This window comes from Megalopta genalis, chromosome 4 (genome assembly GCF_051020955.1).
Source record: "Megalopta genalis isolate 19385.01 chromosome 4, iyMegGena1_principal, whole genome shotgun sequence".
Lineage (NCBI taxonomy): Eukaryota > Metazoa > Arthropoda > Insecta > Hymenoptera > Halictidae > Megalopta > Megalopta genalis.
Window position 1 is genome coordinate 20505356 of NC_135016.1, and position 24237 is coordinate 20529592.

The 24237-nt window shown below is 39.7% G+C and overlaps 1 protein-coding gene across 1 annotated transcript in view; it reads right to left on the reverse strand.

Annotated features, from left to right (window-relative positions):
• Positions 1-4394: 4394 nt before the first annotated feature.
• The window catches only part of Gycalpha99B (guanylate cyclase 1 soluble subunit alpha 2), a 109955-nt gene continuing 90112 nt past the window's right edge, over positions 4395-24237 (reverse strand). The window contains exons 4-12 of the mRNA XM_033467842.2: positions 14582-14927; positions 11688-12075; positions 10449-10628; positions 8866-9004; positions 8621-8787; positions 8258-8401; positions 6973-7127; positions 6000-6216; positions 4395-5661 (exon numbers count right to left, since the gene is read on the reverse strand). Of these exons, the coding sequence (XP_033323733.1) occupies positions 6018-6216; positions 6973-7127; positions 8258-8401; positions 8621-8787; positions 8866-9004; positions 10449-10628; positions 11688-12075; positions 14582-14927 (1718 nt within the window). The 3' untranslated portion in view covers positions 4395-5661; positions 6000-6017. The remainder of the gene's footprint in view (positions 5662-5999; positions 6217-6972; positions 7128-8257; positions 8402-8620; positions 8788-8865; positions 9005-10448; positions 10629-11687; positions 12076-14581; positions 14928-24237) is intronic.

Sequence of the window (24237 nt, forward strand, 5' to 3'; positions counted from 1 at the left end):
GGAGAAATGATAAACAATTACCCGGAACGATTAAACATCGGAGATCGCGATCTAACGGATCGATCGACCCGGGAACTCGCCGGGTCTGTCTCTCGAGAATAACTCATCCTCAACAAAAGGATAAACGAGTCAATCTATTATGTATTCTTCCTGAACGTTTACGAGCGCCGGCCTATGAATAATGCAACAAATGCCATAATAGCGTCGTAAAAAGATTTCACTCGGAGAAGAACGATGCAGAACTTTGACGCGACCCGATAAATACGTATCGCGGCTGCGAACGGATTAAAATTCGAAGGAACAATTCGGCCCGGGGTTCTTGACGTTTTCCGCGGTCGCGTCGCATCTGTATCGCATTATGTGGAACGCCGGTCGATGATCGCCGAGCGCGGCCACATTTTAGTAGGAATCATTAATCGGAAAGCGTCGCGCGAGCGCCGCGGCGAGGACCTCGTTCTCTCTTCGCCGGCGCAGCGGGTGCGGTTTTTGTTGCACGTCATCTAAGTTATTATTCCGCTATGCCTACTCTCCGGGACTTTCACTCTCCCTCTCTCCCCCCTATTTCTCTCTCCGTCTCTCGTTTTTTTTCCCCCCCCGGTTCGCTCCTTGTATTCTGATATCAGGCGGTGTCTGTCTGCTTTCCGCGGTTGCTTCGTTAGTTTCACCGGCGTTTGATTACGCGGCCGTATAGCCGGAAGGCCAAATGTTTAATTTCTTTCTTTCTCTTTGCACGGGCCGGCGGGTCCCGTCGCGATGAATGGCAGCATAAGAAATAGTAAAGGTACGTTTGCACAGGCAAACACGCGAGAAAGCACGCCCCCTGACACAAATATCCAGTGCACGTGCAAGCCCGGCCCGGCCCGGCCGGGCGGAGCCCAGAGTGTTGGTCTTTTGTAATTTCTTTCGCCGGCTTTTTAGTTTTACGCCCGCGACTGCTGCCTCCTCTTTATTCCCCCCTACCCTCCACCTCGTTCTCTGTACTCCCTTTTGCTACTTTGCCGCCGCAGCGCCGGAATAATGTGTACACCGCCGCGTAAAACCCGAGAACCGCCCAGCGCGAGGCGTTCGAGCGGCCCGAAACGCGTTTAAAAGATCGGCTATTTTTTTTTCTCTTCGTTCTCTTGCCGCGGGCGCCGAAAGTTATTGTTCCGAGCAACAATGCCGAGCCGATTGTCCCGGATCGATCGAAATTCGACGGACTCGCCGGCCGCGTGCCGCGACTCGTAAAATTCTGCGACAATGATTCTCGCAGGCCCCGGCGAAGCGAGGCTTTGCAACATGTTTCGTTAATCGACCGGCTCGATAATTCGGACACGATCGACGTGGTACCGGCGGATTTGTTTAATTAAAGCTTCTACGGTGGCTGTAACGACATCTGGGGAGCGCTTGCGGAAGGACAATTCGAAGCGCAGAGCTTCGCCGGCGATGCCGCGGCAACGTTCGCGGAGCTCTGTCTGAGAATGTTGCAATGCAATTCTGCGACAGCACGTTCCACGCGTCGGTCGCGTTAATTAGCAATGCGTTCTACTCCGCGAATCGGAGACGGGTCTGTGGACAAGCTTCGCCCTTGTTCGTTTATTTTCGAGCGCGCCGAGCCGCGCCATTTAAAAATCCAATTAGCCGGGAACTGCGAGACCTGGCTCTCCGTCGTTTCGTTCGTTTGTTGATACGATTTCGAAGCTTTCGATTTACGCTAAGTTATCGTAATTAAGAAGAATTTCTCGAGATATTGAAACGAGTTTGAAAAGCGATTAATCCCTTAACTTGTACGCTCGAGTTAATTCGAGCGCGCTAAACAGGATAAACTGTGCACACTCGTGATAATTCGAGCGGCGTTGTATTCTATGCTGCTATAATTTTTCACACTGGGATATAGTCGAGAATTGAAAATAACAATGTGAAAGCGAAGAAAAAAAATCGTTTTATTGATATTTATCATTTACATGGGATTGTAAGCTATAACACTTATATCATAACCTGCATTATATTATAATATAACCTGCACCTTGCTTCGAAATATATCACACGAAAGAAAATTTTGAGTAATTTTTATAAGTATAAATTTAGAAGTATGAATAAATATCTTTACTGATAAAAATATGTTTTCTCCGAAATAGCAATTCGAAAAGAAAGATACGAAAGTCGATGTACGTGCAACATTGCAATATTCGGCTCTTTTCTGCAATGTGGATCGAAATCCAAAATTAAAATAAAAATTTTGATTATTCTTATATTTCTTAAATTATTATTTTATTTATTATTCAATTTATTTATTTAATTTATTATTCTTTTCAGTTACAACCATTTTTGTGAGTCAACGTACGCGCCGCGTTCTCCTTCGGTTTTTACCGGCTCGTTCCCCCGTTCCCGCGAACGGAGCCGGCACCCTCTTAATGTCACGGTTAAATGGCAGAAACGAAGGAAAATTGCGGGATCGCCGAGGAAAGCGGAACGAACGTGTTCGCGGGAACGTAACGGGTCGCGCCGGTAAATAAGTAATGTCGCGAAGAAAGTGCACCGCCGATGGAGTTTCATTTCAGCCGCGGCCCGGGAGAGAAAAACAGGAGCCGGACAACGATCGCGCGCGCTCTGCGGCGATGGCCGTATTGCGGTGTGGTAAAGAATACAAATAGTTCTATTATTTCGTGAACAAAGACCGGTCCCTGTATGGGGTTCGAATCTGGATCGGGCGCCTTATCAAAAATAAAAGCTGTCGTCCGGCACCGATAGAACGTGGGGCAACTAAGAAACTGAAGAATGAACCGCGCCCTGCAGACGTGCTTTATTCGCTCCAAGATATTGGTCTCTCGTCTCGGCGTCAAAGAACCAGCCGGTCTTGCTTTCGAAACAGAGATTAAGAGGAAACGCAGTTGCCACTGATAATACGAAGGTTGCAGTTTCACGGATTTATACGCCGGTTGTGAGTTTGTTATCAATTTCCAAATGGTTCTAGGATCGAACGGATTACACGACTTTAGAACGCAATGAATTCTCCTTAATATCGATGATGATTCTCCTTAATGGACGATTTTGGACGAGGAGATACGATGGTATTATACTGTTATTAAGATAATTATATTGTTAATTATACTGTTGTAAAGATATACGAGTATATGGTTATAATATATAGGGTGTCCCAAAAATGTCTCGCAATCCGGAAATGGCGGGTTCCTCGGATCATTTAAAGCAACTTCTTCCTTTACACAAATTTTCTCCGAGGCATCGTTAACGAGTTATTAACGAAAAACGGTGACCAATGAGAGGCGAGCTCAACTGGCGCTAGGCGGCCGAGCCAACAGCGCCAGCGGTCGAGCGGTCCAATCCCAGTTCCGCTGATTGGCTCGGTCGCCTCGCGCCAGCTGAGCTCGCCTCTCACTGGTTACTGTTTTTCGTTAATAATTCGCTAATGGTGCCTCGGAGATAATTTTTGTAAAGGAAAAAGTTGCTTCAAATGACCTGAAGAACCCGCCACTTTCGGATTGCGAGACATTTGTCGGTCACCCTGTACATATATATTACAATATAATATATAATATATATTTTACATAATAATATAATTAAAAAATATATTAATAATATAATATATATTATAATATAATATAATATAATATAATATAATATATTATATTTTTTCTTTTATATGATATCGTCGGTAACTATGGAAACGAGTTGCAAGGCTCGAATAATTCGCATCTCCTCTCCCCAAATTACCCATTTTTGTGCACAATCTAAGCGCCAATTGCGGAGAATTTTCTGTACCGCGAAAAAAATCTAGTACAAGAACCGAAATTATAATTGCTTAATAAATGCGAATTTGGATTAAATAAGTGAACGTGGATATGATAACTGTTCATTCTCTAGGATATAACATCAATAGTTTGCTTCAATCAAGCACACAGATCACGAATGTTATACGATTTACGCAGATCTATTTATTGCCTATTATCTATATCCGTCGATTTTTTCTCTACTTCTGTGGATGGCTTCGAACGTTCCATCATTTCGGTAATTAAGGATACTTCGAAATCTTAACTGCATCTATAAACACATTCGAAAATCATTATTCTGGTTCCCTTGTTCCTATTTTTCTGAAATTTCTTTCTCTCTTTGCAAAATCTTGTTTACTCTACTTTTTCGTCCTTTTGTATTATTGAATTAATATTCAGATCAATTAATGATCACTGTAACGATCTCGTCGTATATAATATTCATAATTTGTTTGTAATGCAAAAAGTTTTTGAGTTGTTGAGTCAGTTCAATCGCTTATGCTTCTGTTTATTGTTCCTGATCGACGATCAGCTTCTTAATTTTACGGAACGCGGATTACCGCGAGAAACGTGCGGCGAAAGTTTTATCGTGGCAAGGTTCGCGAGGAAATGGACGAAGGGCGATCGTACTTTGTCATGCAGATTTATTTGCTCATATGGTCATGGGTATACAATAATTGTAATCTAAAACTCTGCGTATAAATATCGTCGGCCGTCGAGTGGCCGTTAGGCTGGTAGAATTAGCATCGTTACTCAGTGCCAGTCAGTAAATTCATAGGAGTCAGATTGTAGCCGGATTTATTGTGGTTTTACGGACAGTAGTGATTGGTACAGCGACGTTCACGAGCGGCACACGGTCGCTGTCGAGACGGTTTAGTCAGATATCTACAGTGATGAGCAAAACTGAGATTGCGTTCACGAGATAATGTTAGTTTAATCTTACTTCGAGATACAAGAAAGTCTAACAAAATCAAGAAATGTATCAACATCGTATATTTGAAATGAAATTATGCTTATTTACATAGAAGTAAATGGTAATAAATTAAGATATAATAATTTAAGAAGTAATAAATTAAATAAATAAACTCAGAATAGTTGAGCTATAAATAAAATAATAATAATAATAATATATAATAATAATAATATAATAAAAGTAATAATAATAATAATATACAATAATATATATATAATATAATAATAATATAAATGAATACATTTTTCATTACCGTGGAAAATCGATGGAACGAAAGTAAGCCAGTGCGTATACTACTCCTATTCGTACAGCTTACAATTATTTATATTACAATTTCGTAGATCTGGAATAAACGAACGTATTTCCAAAAAAACAAAAATGGTTAAACGTGTGGGTCCAGTTTCGCTCGTCACTGCGCGTGCCGGCGTCAAGCAGTGCTGGGGTAAAATAGTGTTTCGAAATAAAAAATAGAAATATCTTTAAAGTGTGTTCTCCTAACGTGTTCGTTACATTGGTTAATTCGAAATAATCATTTAATTCTACATGTATGTATATGCAATATCGTATCTTCAATTACATCTTATTTTCACTTTCATATCGATGGAAATACTATTTGAAATATTCATTTTGACTCTACATGTATGTATATGAAATATGTATTTTATTGTATGTATATTATCATCTGTTCGAAATGTGTACGTTGCTAAAGGCGAACAGCCGAAATAAACGAATACGTTTCTTTTTTTTTTTTAACAGATATTAAACGAAAATTGAGTGAATCGTTTAAATCGATCTTCGTTCCTCGAAGATACGCCTCGTTTTGATTGTTGTAGATAATTACATCCGTTTCCTCTGCGCGCTGTATGCATTTAGCCGCTTCCTTCTTTTCTCTCTTTTTCTTTCTTTTATATGTATAGTAACCTTTAAAAAATAATATTTCAGGTGACCATCCGTTGCAAAGTTTTGGCAGCGTGAGAAATATTAATTGAAATAATGATATCCTCGTTTATACCCAAACGTTTTTATTTCAAACAGTCGTTTCTGGTACATTTCGAAGAAAAAAAAGAAATATCACTTCGAACAAGCGTTTCTCTAACATACATCTTACAAAATATATTATTTCAATTAATAATTCGAACTCATATATACGTAACACACAGATTTATCAATTCCGGTATATGTTAAACTGCGAAACGAAAGAGATCTCGAGATATTGTCTTATTTAAATGAAAGGTATTTCAAATTACTATTTTCAATACTTTTCTTTTATTTGCAGTTCAATCGGCTCTGGTGCCAAGACCGTAATCTCGGATAGCGTTCTGAATGTGAACATCGAGCGGAAGATTTACATCGGCGTCCTTGTGCTTGTAATCGTTCAGGAAGTAAGACGACTCGACGTCCGTCGGAAACTCCTTCGGCAAGAACTCTTTACTCCGTGGTTCCAGCTCGAATCCTGACGAGGGATACTTCAACGATCTGCGATAAACAAACGTCACCGTAAGTATACAATTTCAGTTTATTATTATTATTACTATTATTATTATTATACTATTATTATTATTACTATTATTATTATTACTATTATTATTATTACTATTATTATTATTACTACTATTATTATTACTACTATTATTATTATTACAATTATTACTATTATTATTATCCACAGTTCGTTAAACTGTATCGCTACAAAAGTTTCTCTTATTATCTTCTCCTATCCGCAATACAAATACAAGGGATTCTATAATTATGTTAACACTCGGAATGGGGTGATTCCTGAGGCCATTTCAAGTAACTTTTTCCTTTACAAAAATTTTCTCCGCCGCTTCGTTTACGAGTTATTAACGAAAAACACTCACCAATGAGAGGCTAGCTCGCGCAGCGCAAAGCGACCGAGCCAATCAGCGGAACTAGGCTTCGTCCGCTCGACCGCCTCGCGTCAGCCGTTCTCGCCTCTCATTGGTCAGTGTTTTTCGTTAATAACTCGTAAACGATGCCTCGGAGAACATTTTTGTAAAGGAAAAAGTTACTTGAAATGACCTCAGGAATCACCTCATTCCGAGTGTAGCTCGTTTATTATAGTCGTTGACAATCCGTTAACTATAAAAACGAGCCGCATGGCTCGAATAATCGTATCTACTCTTCCCAAACTGTCCACTTTTGTGCGCAATCTGAGCGTCAGTTAGGGAGACATTACTATAGTGACAACAGTTTGTTGGGGCGATTACTTACTCGTAAGTCGTTGGACTGACGTGAATGCGAAGAGGTTCGCTCAGGGATTCGAATTTATTCGCTAAGGTAACATTGTGCCCGAACAGGCAATATCTGGGCATTTTCTTCCCGACAACGCCCGCTAACACCATTCCAGTGTGAATGCCAATCCGCATCTAACAAAACAATGCATAGATTATCACAAAATCTCTCCATTAGATTCGAGTAATCGCGAAGCATTTAGGAAGCAAAGTTCTATCAGAAAATTACTATAAACAAGCCATTTTAACAGTTTGTCTGTCACGGTAATAATCTAAAAAGTTTTCATAAAATTGAAGTATTTTGTTAAAATGAGATTAAAATTGAAAAGTTGAATCGTATAACGTAAACTACTTTCTCAATATTCTTATGTTCTGCAGATGCTAATAAATTTAGTATGATATGACAGATCTGGCCTGGGTAAAAATATTTCAATTACAAAATAATATTTAAAAAATAATATTAAAATATTTGCAAATACCGTTTCTGTCCATTGTGTTACATATGCTTCACTTGCAATAGCAACTTATTTCTGCATTAAATGAAATACTAGCTTTGAAATGCTTAATTGATTTTACAAGCATATAATAAATATTTAAAATATAAATTTTGCAACGCGATCCCGAAATACTTGATCGAAATAAATATTTTCTTCATTCTGCGTGAAATGAAACACTTGTACATCACTTCCACAAAATTTCGCCGACATTTCTGCGAGCATGTCGTGACATTTGTGTTTACATTTGTGATACGTATTGTTTGAGATACGCACATTGTCATAGGCAAACAGATGATAAACGTTCCAATTACATTCATTGATTAACAGATACATAAAAGCAGTTTATTTTTCTGCGTTTGCACTTTTTCCACAGGTTTACTTTCTCTCGTAAGCATTCTAATCGTAAGAAATAGAATTTCAAATAATTAATTAGATTATATTAAGATTATATTAATAGAGAGAGAGATTATATTTAGATTATATTAATTATATCAAGTACACCTTACGAAAATACCATTCGAATTAATCATTTTCTCTACCGCGATCAAAATAACTATTTTCGAATGTCGAATAAATCTTGAAATATTGTTTCGTACGAACAAGTGTTTCAAATATTTTGATACCCAGGTTTACAATGGATCGGCGTAAAACTTAATCTCCAAATCTGAACAAACAATTCCGTCACTCGTATACGCGCGACGCGGCGGTCGAAGTCTTTGCGATGCAATTAAAAATGAAATTAGCAAACAGAGTTCACTTCATTCGTACCCTTATCGGCTTGCCCTCGTGGGTCATGTGATGCGAACAGGCTTGTATCATTTTCAGGGCCATCCAAGCTATTTGCTGCGCGTGTATGAAGGTGTCGCGATGAAGGCCGCAGGCAACGCAGTAAGCATCTCCGATCGTCTCCACCTGCGGTGATGGTCGGATGGAAAGTTCGTAAGTAGCATAAATCTCATTGTACGCGAATCGTCGTGAAATAAGTTCCTTTTGTTATTCTAACGTGTTCGGCGAGCATCGAGCAACGGACGCGCGTCGATTTCCATTGATTTGCATTCGCATTTTCGTTCACGGTGCCACGGCGACTCGCGATTACTTTAGCATAAACATTTACATTTAAACAGTTCGCACCTTGTACACGTCCAGCTGTCCGCAAAACGAATCGAACTGCTCGTAAAGATTTTGAAGCATATTGATGACGTTCATTGGCGTCGCCGTTGAACAAATCTCCGTGAAGCCGACGATGTCGCTGAACAGCATGGTCACGTCCTGGTATATTTTCGCTTCTATGGTTTCACCTGGGGGGGGAAAAAAGTTATTATTGTTAACGTTCGAATGATCGGAGAGTGATGCGAGAATATTTCTGAGCGACGTACCTAACCAGAGGCGTTTCGCTATGTCCGGAGGGAATATAAGATGAAGCAAACTGACGTTTTTCTCCCTTTCAGCGGACACGAGCAGGCTCGCTTCTTCTATGGAGCTCTTCAATTTGTCCATCCTCCTTCTCAGACCGTCCTGCAACAGCAAATATTACAATAATATACATTATTATATATTATATATTATAATATACATTATTATATATTATATATTATAATATACATTATTATATATTATATATTATAATATACATTATTATATATTATATATTATAATATACATTATTATTACAATAATATACAGTGTACACGTTTCAAGAGAGGCGTCTATAAACATTAAAAATTAAAAGTTAAGGATTGGCGGATTTTTCATCAACTCTTCGATAGCAATGGTAGATACAGTAATGTCTCTCTAATTGACGCAGAGATCGGAGAGAAGATACGATTGTTTGAGCCTTGCGGTTCGTTTTTATAGTCACGAATTGTCAACAACTATAAAAACGAGCTGCAAGGTTCGAATAATCGTATCTCCTCTTCCTTGTATTACGATTTTTAAAACTGCAGATTTCGGTCAATATCGTGACGAAACAGCGGAAGACATTTTTTAAATTTTCATTATAGGATAAAAAAGTTAAAAAAACGAGAGATTTTTATTTTCTTGTAATTCCAAGTGATAACAAAATTAAAGAAGAAAGCATTTCACTCGCCGTCTAGTAGACTAGACTAATGTGGACTAATGATCCATTTTTGTGCACAATTTGAGCGTCAGTTTGGGAGACATTACTGTACTATACCAGATTTTCTTCGTAGTTGCAACGATTAGAAGTTTTTCGATTGTAATAATTTTTAAGAAGAAAAGAGACAATTTATATTTATTTGTATACCTGCATTTAGTCGAACGCTTGAATATCGATGCCAAGAGACATAATTTTATTTCGTCTTAAAAGAACGGAATAATATTTATGCTTAACAGATTTTTCCTAGAAATCTCCGTCGCGTGTCAGACTCGTTAAAATATAGCAAGGGGTTAATTATTCTTTCTTGGAACTGCCATTTAAGGGATGATTAAAAGAGATCGTAACTATCTATGTTATTTCAGTGTTAAATGATCAGTGAAATAATTCAAATCGAACTGAAAACGATCAAAATATTTCAGCATAGAAAATCGAGTATTGAATGCATTAATTAAATTGCTATTTTTAAAATGAATTTTCAAAGCGTGTTTAAACGATAAACACGTTCGAAATTGAACCGCTGATTCAGCGCAGGTGCCACCTAGATCGTACTCTCTGTATGCTAGCGACATCTACGCCGAGGAACTGGCTCGGTAATGCAGGAAAACGTGATTGAAAATTGACCATATAGTAGGTTCGAAATAATTTGTCGATTAATATAATTCGAAGCATTTATGAAAATTACGAATAACACGTATTCCATCGCGAATCGGGACTAGCTGGTTTAAAATCTCTTTGACTTTCGTTGATATTTATAGCGTGCATTCATCGATCGAATGCGCTGGTACATGGATTCGATAAATATAAATTTAACGACGTTATAATGGGATGCAAATGCAGTTTTACCTGTGCTCTCGCTTGTTCCCCCACCAAAATCACCTCTCTCGTGGCATCGTATAATGGAATATCGGATATAAAAAGTCCTCGGCCAGTCAGCCCTTCCAGACCGTTCAGGAACGGCGAGCTCACGAACAGGATGGAATCCGATTCGGGACAATGAACCATCTGACCCTTCATCTCTAGGCCCTGGAACGATTGAAACGATTGAAATGCCATCGGTAGAAAAATTCAGGGGACGCGCGACGACGATACATATACGAGAAGAAATATTTTTTATATAATATATGTATATAATATTTAATAATTATATAATATATATATATAATATTTATATAATTAATTATTATATAATATTATTATATTATATTATTATATAATATGTGTATAATATTTATATATTATATAATTTATGTAATATAACCTTCTACTTTTCACTTTAATTTCACTTTAATCGTTTCCGAAAAATGTTCTCGTGACTGAATTTTCGTTGGCTTGAAAATTGAAAAAATATAATAATAATAATAATAATATATAAATATAAATAATACTAAATAATAATTATAAATAATAATATACGTAAATATAATAATATAATATAATAATAATATACATAATATATTTATATATCATTTATATAATATAACCTTCTACCTTGCGCTTTAATTTCACTTTAATCATTTCCGAAAAATGTTCTCGTAACTGAATTTTTGTTGGCTCGAAAACTGAAAAAATTTCCCGCACAAGGACCACCCTAAAACTCGATTTATTTCAGCTGCTTTTTGGAGCGCTGCAAGCTCTCATATATTATCTCACATTTTACATCGTTGCAACGTAATTTTCATTCGAGGCACAACGTAGTATATCATTATATATCGCGGCTTTTACGCATTTATAATAAAAATGAGTACTTGAAACACGAAACAGTGACTCTGTTAGAGTAAGAATTCACCAAATTTGATCATGTAATTTACAACCGATTAGAATTACATTCAAAACAGTAGAATAAATGTCTACGAATTTCGTGTTTATTGCAATCGTGTTTATTGCATTTCTTCTGATTTTTTGCACGTACTTCGATCGGTGGTCCAATAATCGCAAATACACGTGGTTGTCGAAGAAGTTTTCGCTGATCGATGCGACATAGCAAACGAGCAACGGCTATGCCAATCGAAGTTTAATCAGAGCGTTCGTAATTACTTACGTTGACCAATTACGTTAAGTTTGTAATGAACTGTGTTAACGCACCTCCGCGGGATACTTATCGACGCCCTGCGGTTTCTGCAGGGTCAGGACAAAAGGTGTGTTCGCACGCTTCAATATCTCGCGGAACGACAGGGTAACGCTGCGCGGCCGTGTGAGCGCGAAGTACGTCGATATCTTTCGGCCAAGCCGGTTCAGGTGCTGCCCGAAAATCTTCATGAATCCGACCCCGAGCTGCACCAGCTCCAATTGCCGGTCGACGACGAAATGCCATGGAAACGCTTTGCAGAAGCTGGCGACCCCCATGGGAAAGTCTGTGGCCTTGGTCGAGTGTGGACGGAAAGTAGACGACGCGCTTGTCTCGACGCTGTCATGGTCGAGCTCCCAATCGACTGTTGGGCGCTTGTTATAGTGCTCGGGAACGATGTGGAACCTGCGAAACGATCATGCCGTGGTTATACTTGAATCATCGCCTACAGGGCGTATCATAACTATTTATGGTAATTATTATATAATTTATATATATATAATTATATATAATTATTATATTATTATTATAATTTTATTATATTTTATTTATTAATTATTATTTATTATTTTATATTTATTATAATTATTATATAATTTATATATATATAATTATATATAATTATTATATTACTATTATATTTTATTTATTAGTTATTATCTATTATTTTATATTTATTATAATTATTATAATATTATATATATAATTTATAACAATTATTTGTTTTATTATATAACACCCGGAAAGGGACGATTCCCGAGGTGATTTGAAGTAACTTTTTCCTTAGCGAAATCGTAATTCGCGGCTTCGTTTACGAGATATTAACGAAAAACGCTGACCAATTGAAGAACGAGCGCGGCCGGCGCTCCGCCCTAGCGGCCAATGCCGCGTCGCGCCGGCCATCCGACGCAGCATCAGGGCGGGGCGCCAGTCGCACGCGATCTCTCATTGGTCACCATTTTTCGTTAATAACTCGTAAACGAAGCCACGGATCGCATTTTCGCTGAGGAGAAAGTTACTTCGAATCACCTCAGGAACCTCCCCTCGGATGTTAACATAATTATGGGACACTTTGTACAGTCCAGGAAGCAATGAAAGAAAGAACAACTTCGTTTCCAAGATAGTTATCGTTTCTCATACGCCACGAGCTATTTTTAGAAAACACAAGGCTTGCGAGTTCCTCGTTCGAATGCGAATGAACGAAACACGTCGCAAAGCGTTCCATTAGTTCGTCCCTGCAAGTTTACCTCAAAATCCAATGACAATCCGATCCAACGCAAAGACAGGTCGCTGTCTCTTCAGCAAGGTCCAAATAAGAGTTCGATATTCGCGGATCTGCTGACGGAACGAGTTGTCAAATCCGACGAAACGATCGGAAAGGCATTCCGCGCCGCGAGATTCTTTCGTGCCCTCTTTCGAACAAGAGGGAAGTTGAATTAGGCGAACACTATTTATCCGCTTTGTCGAGTCTTCATCAACGGCTCGTCGGAGTCGCTGTTCGTGAGTTATGAGTGCGTTCGCTCGACGGAAACAACGGCGAAGCTGTTCGGTATATCGGATTATGCGCGTCTCATTAACAAGCTGGTTCTTTTTTTCGGGGAAACTTTTAATTGATACGAACTCGCGAAAATAATCCAATTAAGAGAGTTAGCCACCGGCAACCGGGGCAGGGGGAGAGTCGTCGACGGATTCCTTCCGAACGGTAATGTGTAATGGGTCGGCCGACTGAAATCAGCGCGCGAGCGTGTTCGATGCAAATGCCGGCGAACATCGCCGATCAATATTTGTTCGGCCGCAGTCTCATGGCCCTCTCGCTACTTTTTCCCGTGTAAATTGAATTCCGCTCTTGTAACAGAATGTCGACAGGTACGCCGGTATCGATCCCGCCTGCAAATACTAAACATTGTTCTTTTTCCTGCGAAACAGGCTTTTTTTCTCCCCCTCCGTAATCCGTTCGAATCTCGCACGAGTCGATCGACGTATGTATGTACGGTAATGTCTCCCTTACTGACGCTCAGATTGTCCACGAAAATGGATAATTCGGGAGGAGGAGATACGATTATTCGAGTCTTGCGGTTCGTTTTTATAGTCAAGGTTATGTCAAAGTTGCGTCAAAGTTATGCAAGGCTCGAATAATCGTATCTTCTCTTCCCAAATTGTCCATTTTGCTGTGCAATCAAACGAGCGTCAGTAAGGGAGACATTACTGTATTAGCAGCGCGTTTCTTTTGAACGTCTGCCGCGTGAAGTCTGATCGAGGCGAACTAGCGAATCTTCAAGATTCCTGTTCTTGATTACTGTCAATTGTGATTAAGAGAGGAATGCGATAAATTGCCTTTCACGTGTACGAATGTACAGTAAATTCTCCCTAATCGGCGCTTAGATTACTATGCTACTATAGAGACTATCACTATTATTATTATTAATACTATATTAATATTATTATTGTTAATACTATATTATTATTATTATTAATACTATATTATTACTATTATTAATAATATTATTATTAATACTATATTCTTCTTCTTCTGATTAATATTATTATTATTACTATTATATTATTATATTATTATTATTATTAGACAATAGACTATTTGAGCGTTGCAGTAATAATAATATTAATAATAATAATAATAATAATAATATCATTAATATAGTATTAATAATAATAATAGTAATAGTCTCTATATTAGTATAGTATAGTAATATGTCTCTTGCTCTCAAATTGTCCATTTTGTCTCCACTTCCGAAATTCCATTTTTCCCATCATTTTCGTTCATAATCAGAGCGCCAATTAGGAAGAATTTACTATAAGAATTGCGTAAAAATTGCGAAGGAATTGCGTAAGAATTGTTCTCGGAGACAAACGAGAGATGATCTAGGAAGAACAAACGACGTTCAAGTCTTACCTATATTCGTCCTCCTTGTATCGGCTGCCGCTGATGGTCACGGACGCGTTGTCGTTATAAAACTTTCTGGCGATGCCCTTCAAGCTGCCAATGAGCAAGTAGGCGCGAGACTGGTGGTGCGTTGTGAAATCAAGCACTATAGCTTCCGGCGTGGTGTTGCATACGAACGCTGCCTCCACTTCTGATCCGGACTGGTGTTGTACAACGTCGTTTACACCGTCGAGCGTGGTCAGGAAGGCTGTCAGATCGTTCCCGAGGCAACGGAATGCTCGCTCGATCAGACCCTCGCAAGCGGTGTAGATCAATTGCTGGCCGAGCTCATCGAACAGTCTAAAGTTGTCTACGTCTGAAATCATTTCGCCGCGATTAAATCACAGCGCGCCTGCTTACGAGATCTTACAGCTGGCTCTTATCTCGAACGCTTTCGTTCGACTACGGTCAATTCGCTGCGTTACAGCAAATTGTACATTTTTTTTTTAAGAAAAAGAGTTGTTTCTCTTTCACGTAAATCGAGCGAAATTACTGTTCGATTGACTCAATGATTTCTCTGGAATTTCTGTCGAACGCTTTCGCTCGACTACAGTAAATTCGCTACGTTACAGTAAATTGTCGAATTTTTTTTTTTTAATAAAGAGAGTTGTTTTTCTTTCACGCAAATCGTGCGAAATTACTTTTCGATTAACTGTAACAATGATTTCTCTGGAATTTCTGTCGATCGCTTTCGCTCGGTTACAGTAAATTCGCTACGTTATAGCAAATTGTCCATTTTTTTTAAATAAAAAGAGTTGTTTCTCTTTCACGTAAATCGAGCGAAATTACTGTTCGATTGACTCAATGATTTCTCTGGAATTTCTGTCACCTCTGACTCTACCCTACGACAATTCACAAAGAAGCTATGCTCACCGTGAAAATATTAAAAAGAAAAGAATTTGAAACGCGGTTCAACTTTCGATTCGAGGTATCGTTTGTAATCGTAAGGAATCTGGTACAAGCAATCATTGAATAAACTAATACAGTAGAACCTAGATCGTTCGAGTTAAGCAGAGTGGCACGAATTTTCGACTAATGCAGTAAATTCTCTCCGATTGTCTTTCAGCTTTTAGACAAAAATTGCCGATCGTCGACAATTATAAGAACGAGGCGCTGTCTTGCTATTAAAACGTGGGTCGGTCAACTATCAACCGGATTTTGTATAGTACAGCTATAAACGCCCTTATCTGCTTGAAACTTCGCGATGGTTCGCAAGTAATTAAATCTTAGAATGGATCTTGAGCGAAACGACGAGCAGAGCAAGCAAACGGAATTATCACGAACTGGAACAATAGTCAGCCTGTCACGTATAACTGGTTGTACAACCGGATGGGAGCTGTTTGTACGTCAGAAAGTAAGTCGATAAGTCGAAAATACGAGAATAAATTTTGTTCTTTCACAAATTCGCTTTCAGGACTTTGTATTTTGCTATTGTTCAAATGGATTCGTGGAATTGCAGTAATTTCTCCCTAATTCGCGCTCAGATTGTGCACAAAAATGGACAATTCGGAGAGAGGAGACACGATTATTCGATAGCCTTGCAACGCGTTTTTATAATTGTTGACAATTCGTGACTATGAAATTGAACTGCGGGGCTCGAATAATCGTGTCTCCTCTCCCCAAATTGCCCAAGTTTTTTGGACAATCTGAGCGTCAATTTGGGAAGAGGAGATACGATTATTCGAGCCTTGCATCTCGTTTTTATAATTGTTGACAATTCGTGACTATAAAAATGAACCGCGGGGCTCGAATAATCGTGTCTCCTCTCCCCAAATTACCCAATTTTTTGGACAATCTGAGCGTCAATTTGGGAAGAGGTGATACGATTATTCGAGCCTTGCAACTCGTTTTTATAATTGTTGACAATTCGTGACTATAAAAATGAACCGCGGGGCTCGAATAATCGTGTCTCCTCTCCCCAAATTACCCAATTTTTTGGACAATCTGAGCGTCAATTTGGGAAGAGGTGATACGATTATTCGAGCCTTGCAACTCGTTTTTATAATTGTTGACAATTCGTGACTATAAAAATGAACCGCGGGGCTCGAATAATCGTGTCTCCTCTCCCCAAATTACCCAATTTTTTGGACAATCTGAGCGTCAATTTGGGAAGAGGTGATACGATTATTCGAGCCTTGCAACTCGTTTTTATAATTGTTGACAATTCGTGACTATAAAAATGAACCGCGGGGCTCGAATAATCGTGTCTCCTCTCCCCAAATTACCCAATTTTTTGGACAATCTGAGCGTCAATTTGGGAAGAGGTGATACGATTATTCGAGCCTTGCAACTCGTTTTTATAATTGTTGACAATTCGTGACTATAAAAATGAACCGCGGGGCTCGAATAATCGTGTCTCCTCTCCCCAAATTACCCAATTTTTTTGGACAATCTGAGCGTCAATTTGGGAAGAGGTGATACGATTATTCGAGCCTTGCAACTCGTTTTTATAATTGTTGACAATTCGTGACTATAAAAATGAACCGCGGGACTCGAATAATCGTGTCTCCTCTCCCCAAATTGCCCAATTTTTTTGGACAATCTGAGCGTCAATTTGAGAAGAGGAGATACGATTATTCGAGCCTTGCATCTCGTTTTTATAATTGTTAACAATTCGTGACTATGAAATTGAACTGCGGGGCTCGAATAATCGTGTCTCCTCTCTCCAAATTACCCAATTTTTTTGGGCAATCTGAGCGTCAATTTGGGAAGAGGTGATACGATTATTCGAGCCTTGCAACTCGTTTTTATAATTGTTGACAATTCGTGACTATAAAAATGAACCGCGGGGCTCGAATAATCGTGTCTCCTCTCTCCAAATTACCCAATTTTTTTGGACAATCTGAGCGTCAATTTGGGAAGAGGTGATACGATTATTCGAGCCTTGCAACTCGTTTTTATAATTATTGACAATCGGTAGCTATAAAAACGAGACGCAAGGCTCGAATAATCGTGTCTTCTCTTCCCAAATTGTTCATTTTTTGTACGAAATCCGAGCGCTAATTAGTGAAAAATTATTCTACTCTTCTGGAATCGTGAAAAATTCGCAAATTATAGACTCAGCTTCTGAACTTTCGACTTTCCGAGCATAACTGCAGCTTCTCCACAGTCAAGGTATTTTCCTTGACACCGGTAACCCGATGATTTTCCACTTTGCAGCTTGATCGATCGTATCCAAGATTCACGGCCGCGCTGGAAAATACGTGGCGGCTTCCGAAAAGCGGTCGAATCCGCTTTCGAAATCTCAGCGATTTCTTTATAAATATCATTCTGCCGGGCTTTTGATATCGGCTCGATTCGGTGGGCCCGCAATTATTTTTCAACGAAAGGGAACCGATAAAAGAGAAACCGCAACTATAATACGTTTCGTTTCGGTCTCTCTCGTTCGACCGAGCCGTTGGTTGGCTGCGTTGAATGGAATCGTAATTCTGCTGACGGGGGAGTCGGCGAACATTTTCCCGTCTCTCTCTCTCTCTCTCTCTCTCTCTCTCTCTCTCTCTCTCTTTCGGGCCTGCGGATCGGGGAAAAAAGGGAGTCGGATGCAAATTCCAATCGTTACGGGAGAGTTACTAATCTCCGACTGTTCCGCTCCCGCGGGTTTCGGAAAGTTGAACGTTGCGTGCTCCGATCTTCGCTTCGAATCTGGGACGGTCACCCCGTGCAAGTTTAACGTTGCCTAGCTTCGAGCTTAATCGGAGGTTCGCTGCAACGGAAAACTTGGTCACGGGCTTGTTCTGAATAACAGATCGATGCGCACGCAATTTCGGTTCTCCACAGATGATTTCGTGTAATTAGGAATTAGAGGAGATATCAGTGGAAAATACTATCGTATCGTGTTTGTAGATCTCGCGCATTTAGAACGCTCGTGATCGTTAAAAACACTACAACATTATATTATAATATTATTATAATATAATATAATAATGTAATAATATAATATAATATAATAATATAATAATATAATAATATAATATATATAATATAATAATATAATATAATATAATATTATTATAATATTTAATTAATATTATGTTTTCAACGAGATCACGAGCGTTCTAAATGCGCGAAATCTACAAACACGATACGGTAGTATCGTAGTATCGAAGCAGTAATCACATATTACATGTTAGTGTAATGTTACATCATATTATAATATAATGTAACATTACACTAACATGTAATATGTGATTACTGCTTCGATTTCGATTTCATTTACGACTCGATGAAGTACCGGTGGTTCAGAGTTTGGCGGAAAGTAACCTGATTAACGATCAACGATTATAACACGTTAGTTGTTACGAACTGTTGTAAAATAATTAGCATAGATTATTGTAAATTAATTAGAATACATTATCGAAAAATTAATTAGAGTAGATTATCGTAAACTAATTACAATAAATTATTACAAGTTAGTTGTAACGACTAACGAATCATGTATACTCAATAATTATTAATCAAATTGCTTTTTGCCCAACTCCGACCCAACGCACTTTATCGAGTCTCTCGTCGCTGATTTGTAATAATTCGTAACAACCGACGAGTTAAAATCGTTGACCATTAATCAGAATATCTAGTTGAACCGCGTCCTAAACATTTCAATTCGCCAAAAGAGTCGCGCGACGTCGCAACGTCCGACGAGCATCGTCCGAGGAATGATGCAATTCCACAGAAATTCTATTCTTGTTAATTAACAGGGCCTTTTTCTGCACGGCCACTCGTCGCCGAAGTTCGGGGAAGTTGGTCGCGTCACTTAGAAGGTTACCGGTGCCTCGATCGCCGATGAAATTTAATTAACGCTCGAAACTTTCGGCCGACTAAAGAGGACAGCGAGAGTCGGACCGGGGACCGTCTGTGTCTTAACGCTTCCACGACCGCGCCGGAAACCTAAAAAACTTCGTAAAATTAAAGTGTTTCATTCAGTTAAATAAAAATTACGAAGCAAACTTATATGGCGTCGATTACTTTTTCGACGCTCGTACCTCTTGTAAATCTTGATAAAATTAAGCAGTCATTTTTAACCCTTTCGCTACTACGGGCCACTATAGTGGCCCTCCATAAGAAGATGCATTATACAGGGTATCCCAAAAATATCTCGCAATCCGAAAGTAGTGGATTCCTGAGGTCATTTGAAGCAACTTTTTCCTTAGCGAAAATGCAATCCGCGGCTTCGTTTACGAGTTATTAACGAAAAACAGTAACCAATCAGAGGCGAGATCATTTGACGCGAGACGGCCGAGCCAATGAGCGGAACTGGGCTCCGCGCACTCGTTGGCTAGGCCGCGGCGCGCCAGCCGAGCTCGCCTCTTATTGGTCAGTGTTTTTCGTTAATAACTGGTAAACGAAGCCTCGGAGAAAATTTTCGCAAAGGAAAAAGTTGCTTCAAATGACCTCAGGAACCTCCCATTTCCGGATTGCGAGACATTTTCGGGACACTCTGTATTGCATAATGTTTTATTTTCTCTCATACTGTAAATTAAAGGGCACATGCTAAGACGTTACAAATACCCTGGAATACCCTTTATTTATAAATACCCTTCGGAGACAAATTTTTTCGTTCGAAAACATTTGCAAGCAGCTTGGATTCTCCGCCGCGGTACTCCCGCTGACGAACGGCGTCGCGTAGCGTGCAGCGATGTCGCGGCGCTTCTTTCAGCGGAAGTACCGCGGCGGAGAATCCGCCCGTAGCGAAGGGGTTAATTAGACGTGGACAATTTCCTCCGGCGGGCATCGATCGACTGAATTTAAAATTACCAATTCGGTTGGCTAAGTGTTAAGCTTTCGCGTTCAAGACAGAAAATCGCGAGCTCCGCCACGATTTTCCAGGAACGGATTATTGAATAACCGAGCCGGCACTTCGAATCCCAGCGCGATGTTTCCCGCAGTTGTTTCGTCTAGCCGCCTGGAAATGAGCCCGGCGACAAATTCTGCTCGGCGCGTCGAAACGTTTCGCGGAACGGCGGGCGAAAGTTTCCACGGTCCTCCATCGAGCCCGGCTCTGCGGTCGATAGACGACCGATAGATTCGAATCGAAGGTTAGCTCCCTTGCAGATCCGGAAATCGACGCGACCGGCTGCGGGTTGTTCTAATGCCGGCGCGCATTATTTCCTACCCGAATGTCACTATCAGGACGCGATAATCAATAGGCGGCCTGTACGCGGCCTGTACAATGCGTCCAGTCAACCGTCTGGGACATCGTTCGATGTTTCTGTGACGGCCCGCCAAATCAGCCGGTAAACGTTGACAAATCGATGGCCCATCGCCACCCGAGTCTCTCTCCCTCTCTCTCTCGTTCGTCGCATATCGCCTATCGTCTATCTAGCCACGGACCATCGGCGGCCGAGCAGCCACGGCTGCCGGGATAAATCTAGCTGAAAATACAGCGAAGATCGAAAAATCTTGAAATAGATTCTATGATACGATCATCGACGGATCACTTGTTGCCGCCGGCTCAAAGCGCGCGGCCTTTCTTTTTTATCGGATTTTTCAATTGCGGAAGCCGCTCGTGGAACGGGCGAGCCCCGGAAAGCGAGACGTGGCGACTCGGAACAAGCGACGACTTTAGGGAAACAAAGGAGTCGTCAGTGTCGCTTTACGGGGTGAAATCAACTGTTACGATGTTGCGCGAATGAGAATGGGCTCTCTGTCATCGAACTACATCGGGCGAATAAACCGGGAATTAACGCTTGATTCGTCCGCGTTGGACGCGATAGAAACAGCTGATATGTTTAAGCTGGCCGCTAACTAGATCGAATTTCTGATAGACGGTGTTTACATCTTGTTTAAGTAGAAATATAGAAAGTAAAAAAAAATAGCTTGCTGAGTATATATATATATATATATATATATATATATATATATATATATATATATATATATATATCAAACTGGTGTTTGTGATCATCGTGTTGTACACTTTTTGTCGGACAACTCTCAAAGTACTTTGTTATACGAGGATGACATGACGGTTTAACTCTTATCAGATGGATCAACTGTTCAGGATTCGATGATATCAAATCTCGAAATACGAATATAGTGGTTTCTCCCGGAAATGCCAAATTTCGGGTTGCTGTGAATTTTCCCATGCGTCTATGTAATTTATTGCTACATCGATGCTAAGGATCGACGGAGTTGGTCAAGCGTGTGATGCGACACGCGACGCGAATTCTCGGAAGACAACACAAAGTGGTCTGTTTGGGTGTGAGTCAGACAAGAAAAACCGCGGAGTAAAAGTACGTGACCGTTGAATCGTGGTATGTGGCTTCCGAATTGCCTTCGAATCGAAATCATGTGGCCTCTGAATTGCCTTCGAATCATGGCATATGGTCCAAATTGCCTTCGAATCATGGTATAATGTCCAAATTGCTTTCGAATTATGGCATACGGTCCAAATTGCCTTCGAATTATGGCGTGTGGCCTCCGAATTGTCTTTGAGTCGTGTCACGTGCCTTCGAATCATGGAATACGGTCCAAATTGTCTTCGAATCATGGAAATATGAACCAAATTGCCTTCGAATCATAGCGTGTGGCCTTCGACTTGCCTTCGAATCGAAATCATGTGGCCTCCGAATTGCCTTCGTATCGTGTCACGTATCCTCTAAATTGCCTTTGAATCGTGTCATATTGCCTCGGAATTGCCTTCGAGTCGAAATCATGTGGCCTCCGAATTGCCTTCAAATCGTGCCACATATCCTCGAAATTGCCTTCGAATCATGTCACGTGCCCTCCGAATTGCCTCCGAATCGTGCCAAGTAGCCTCGGAATTGCCTTAGAATCGTGGCACAAAATTCGAAATAAAAATATTAAGTCATCGTATTTATTCTAGCATTACTATCTATCCTCAGAGAAATTACTATACCACAAATTGCAGAAACTGAGAGCGGAAGTAACACGAGAAGAAAGTCAGCCGAAATCGAAGAAGAACGGAAGAAACGGCTGACGAGATCACGAAGCTAAGAGAAACACGAATTGAATAAACTAGAACATCGCGAGCGAAGTGCAAAGAAGTGACAGCTCACGAAGAAATGACAGCTCATCCTTAATGCCATCTGTTCCTATGAAATGCGAGCCAAGATGGGCTCTGTGGTATTAATTGAGCGCAGAGAGAATACAGTACGATATCAATCCACGTTGCCTTCATATACAATGATAATTATCATGGGATGTAGGAGAGCCGGGAATAGACTATAGTTATCTGCTTCCAGGTCGGTCGACTGTGAATATGTTGGTGATTACATTCGACGACCGGTCCCAAAATTGGCAGAGATGATTAATTCTGTTGATCAACGCGTTCACGGAAACTGCACCCTGGCGACTGCGGTTCGCTAAAAAATAATTCATTACCGTTATCAAATCGTCTCTCATAGATCTCCGGTGGGCGGGCAGCAACGTATAAATCAAATGTTTGCCGATATAATATATGAATCATCGGTTTCCCAATGGAGGAACTTTTTCTAAATTGATTATCTCGTACACGTTTCGTATCCAAAATTGTCTCCTATTGTGCATAGCACTTTAAATATGGGTTAAACGTGTTGAATCGTGTAATAATATAAATACGAGTTAAATATGTTGAAATGTAAAATATTATAAATATGAATTTGAAACATGTTGGAATGTAGAATAATGTAAATATAAGTGAAACGTGTAGAAATGTAGAATAATATAAATATAAGTGAAACATGTTGGAATGTAGAATAATATAAATATAAGTGAAACATGTTGAAATGTAGAATAATATAAATATAAGTGAAACATGTTGGAATGTAGAATAATATAAATATAAGTGAAACATGTTGAAATGTAGAATAATATAAACATAAGTGGAACATGTTGAAATGTAGAATAATATAAATATAAGTGAAACATGTCGAAACGTAGAATAATATAAACATAAGTGAAACATGTTGAAACGTAGAATAATATAAATATAAGTTAAACGCGTTGAAATGTATCTAGCATAAATCCGAGTTAAACACATTCAATTTATATGTCATAAAAAGAAGTATACTATCGTTTTTCGAGAGAGTCCACAGAATCGTTTGCAAAGTCGCAACGGTTAGATCAAAAGAAACTCTTAAACTTCATTGTATCAACTCGAACTAGAGTAAATCATTTCCGTTTAACAGCAATATACAAGACACCTAAACTAGATGGATCGCAGCGTACGAGAAACAATTCCATAAAATACGATTAAGTCGCGCAGAGATTAAAATCGCGTTGACTCTCGAGCACGGCCGGAAAGTTCCGAACGGAAAGAAAAGAGAAATACTGGTATCATTACGCGGGAAAAGGCGTGCAACGGGAGCCATATTTCGCGTGAGCCAAAAGAAGGAAAAAAAACACGAATCCGAGAGCGTTCTTCGCGTTTTGAAGAGGTGCTCGACGCGAGGCAGGAATGACGCGCTGGGATGGCTGTCAGCTTGCAGCCATCAACATTTACGGAACAGAAACGAAGAGCGTAGTGGAAATCGGAAACGCGGATCGGAGGGTCGCTGGAAATGTTCACGAAACGATACGCGACTCGATAAAGTACTCCTATATTATGTGTACAGGCTGATTCATCTAGAGACAGCCACTTAAAACAGTCCTTCGCGAGTGATAACGTTCCGGACGTTTTCTTTGCAATT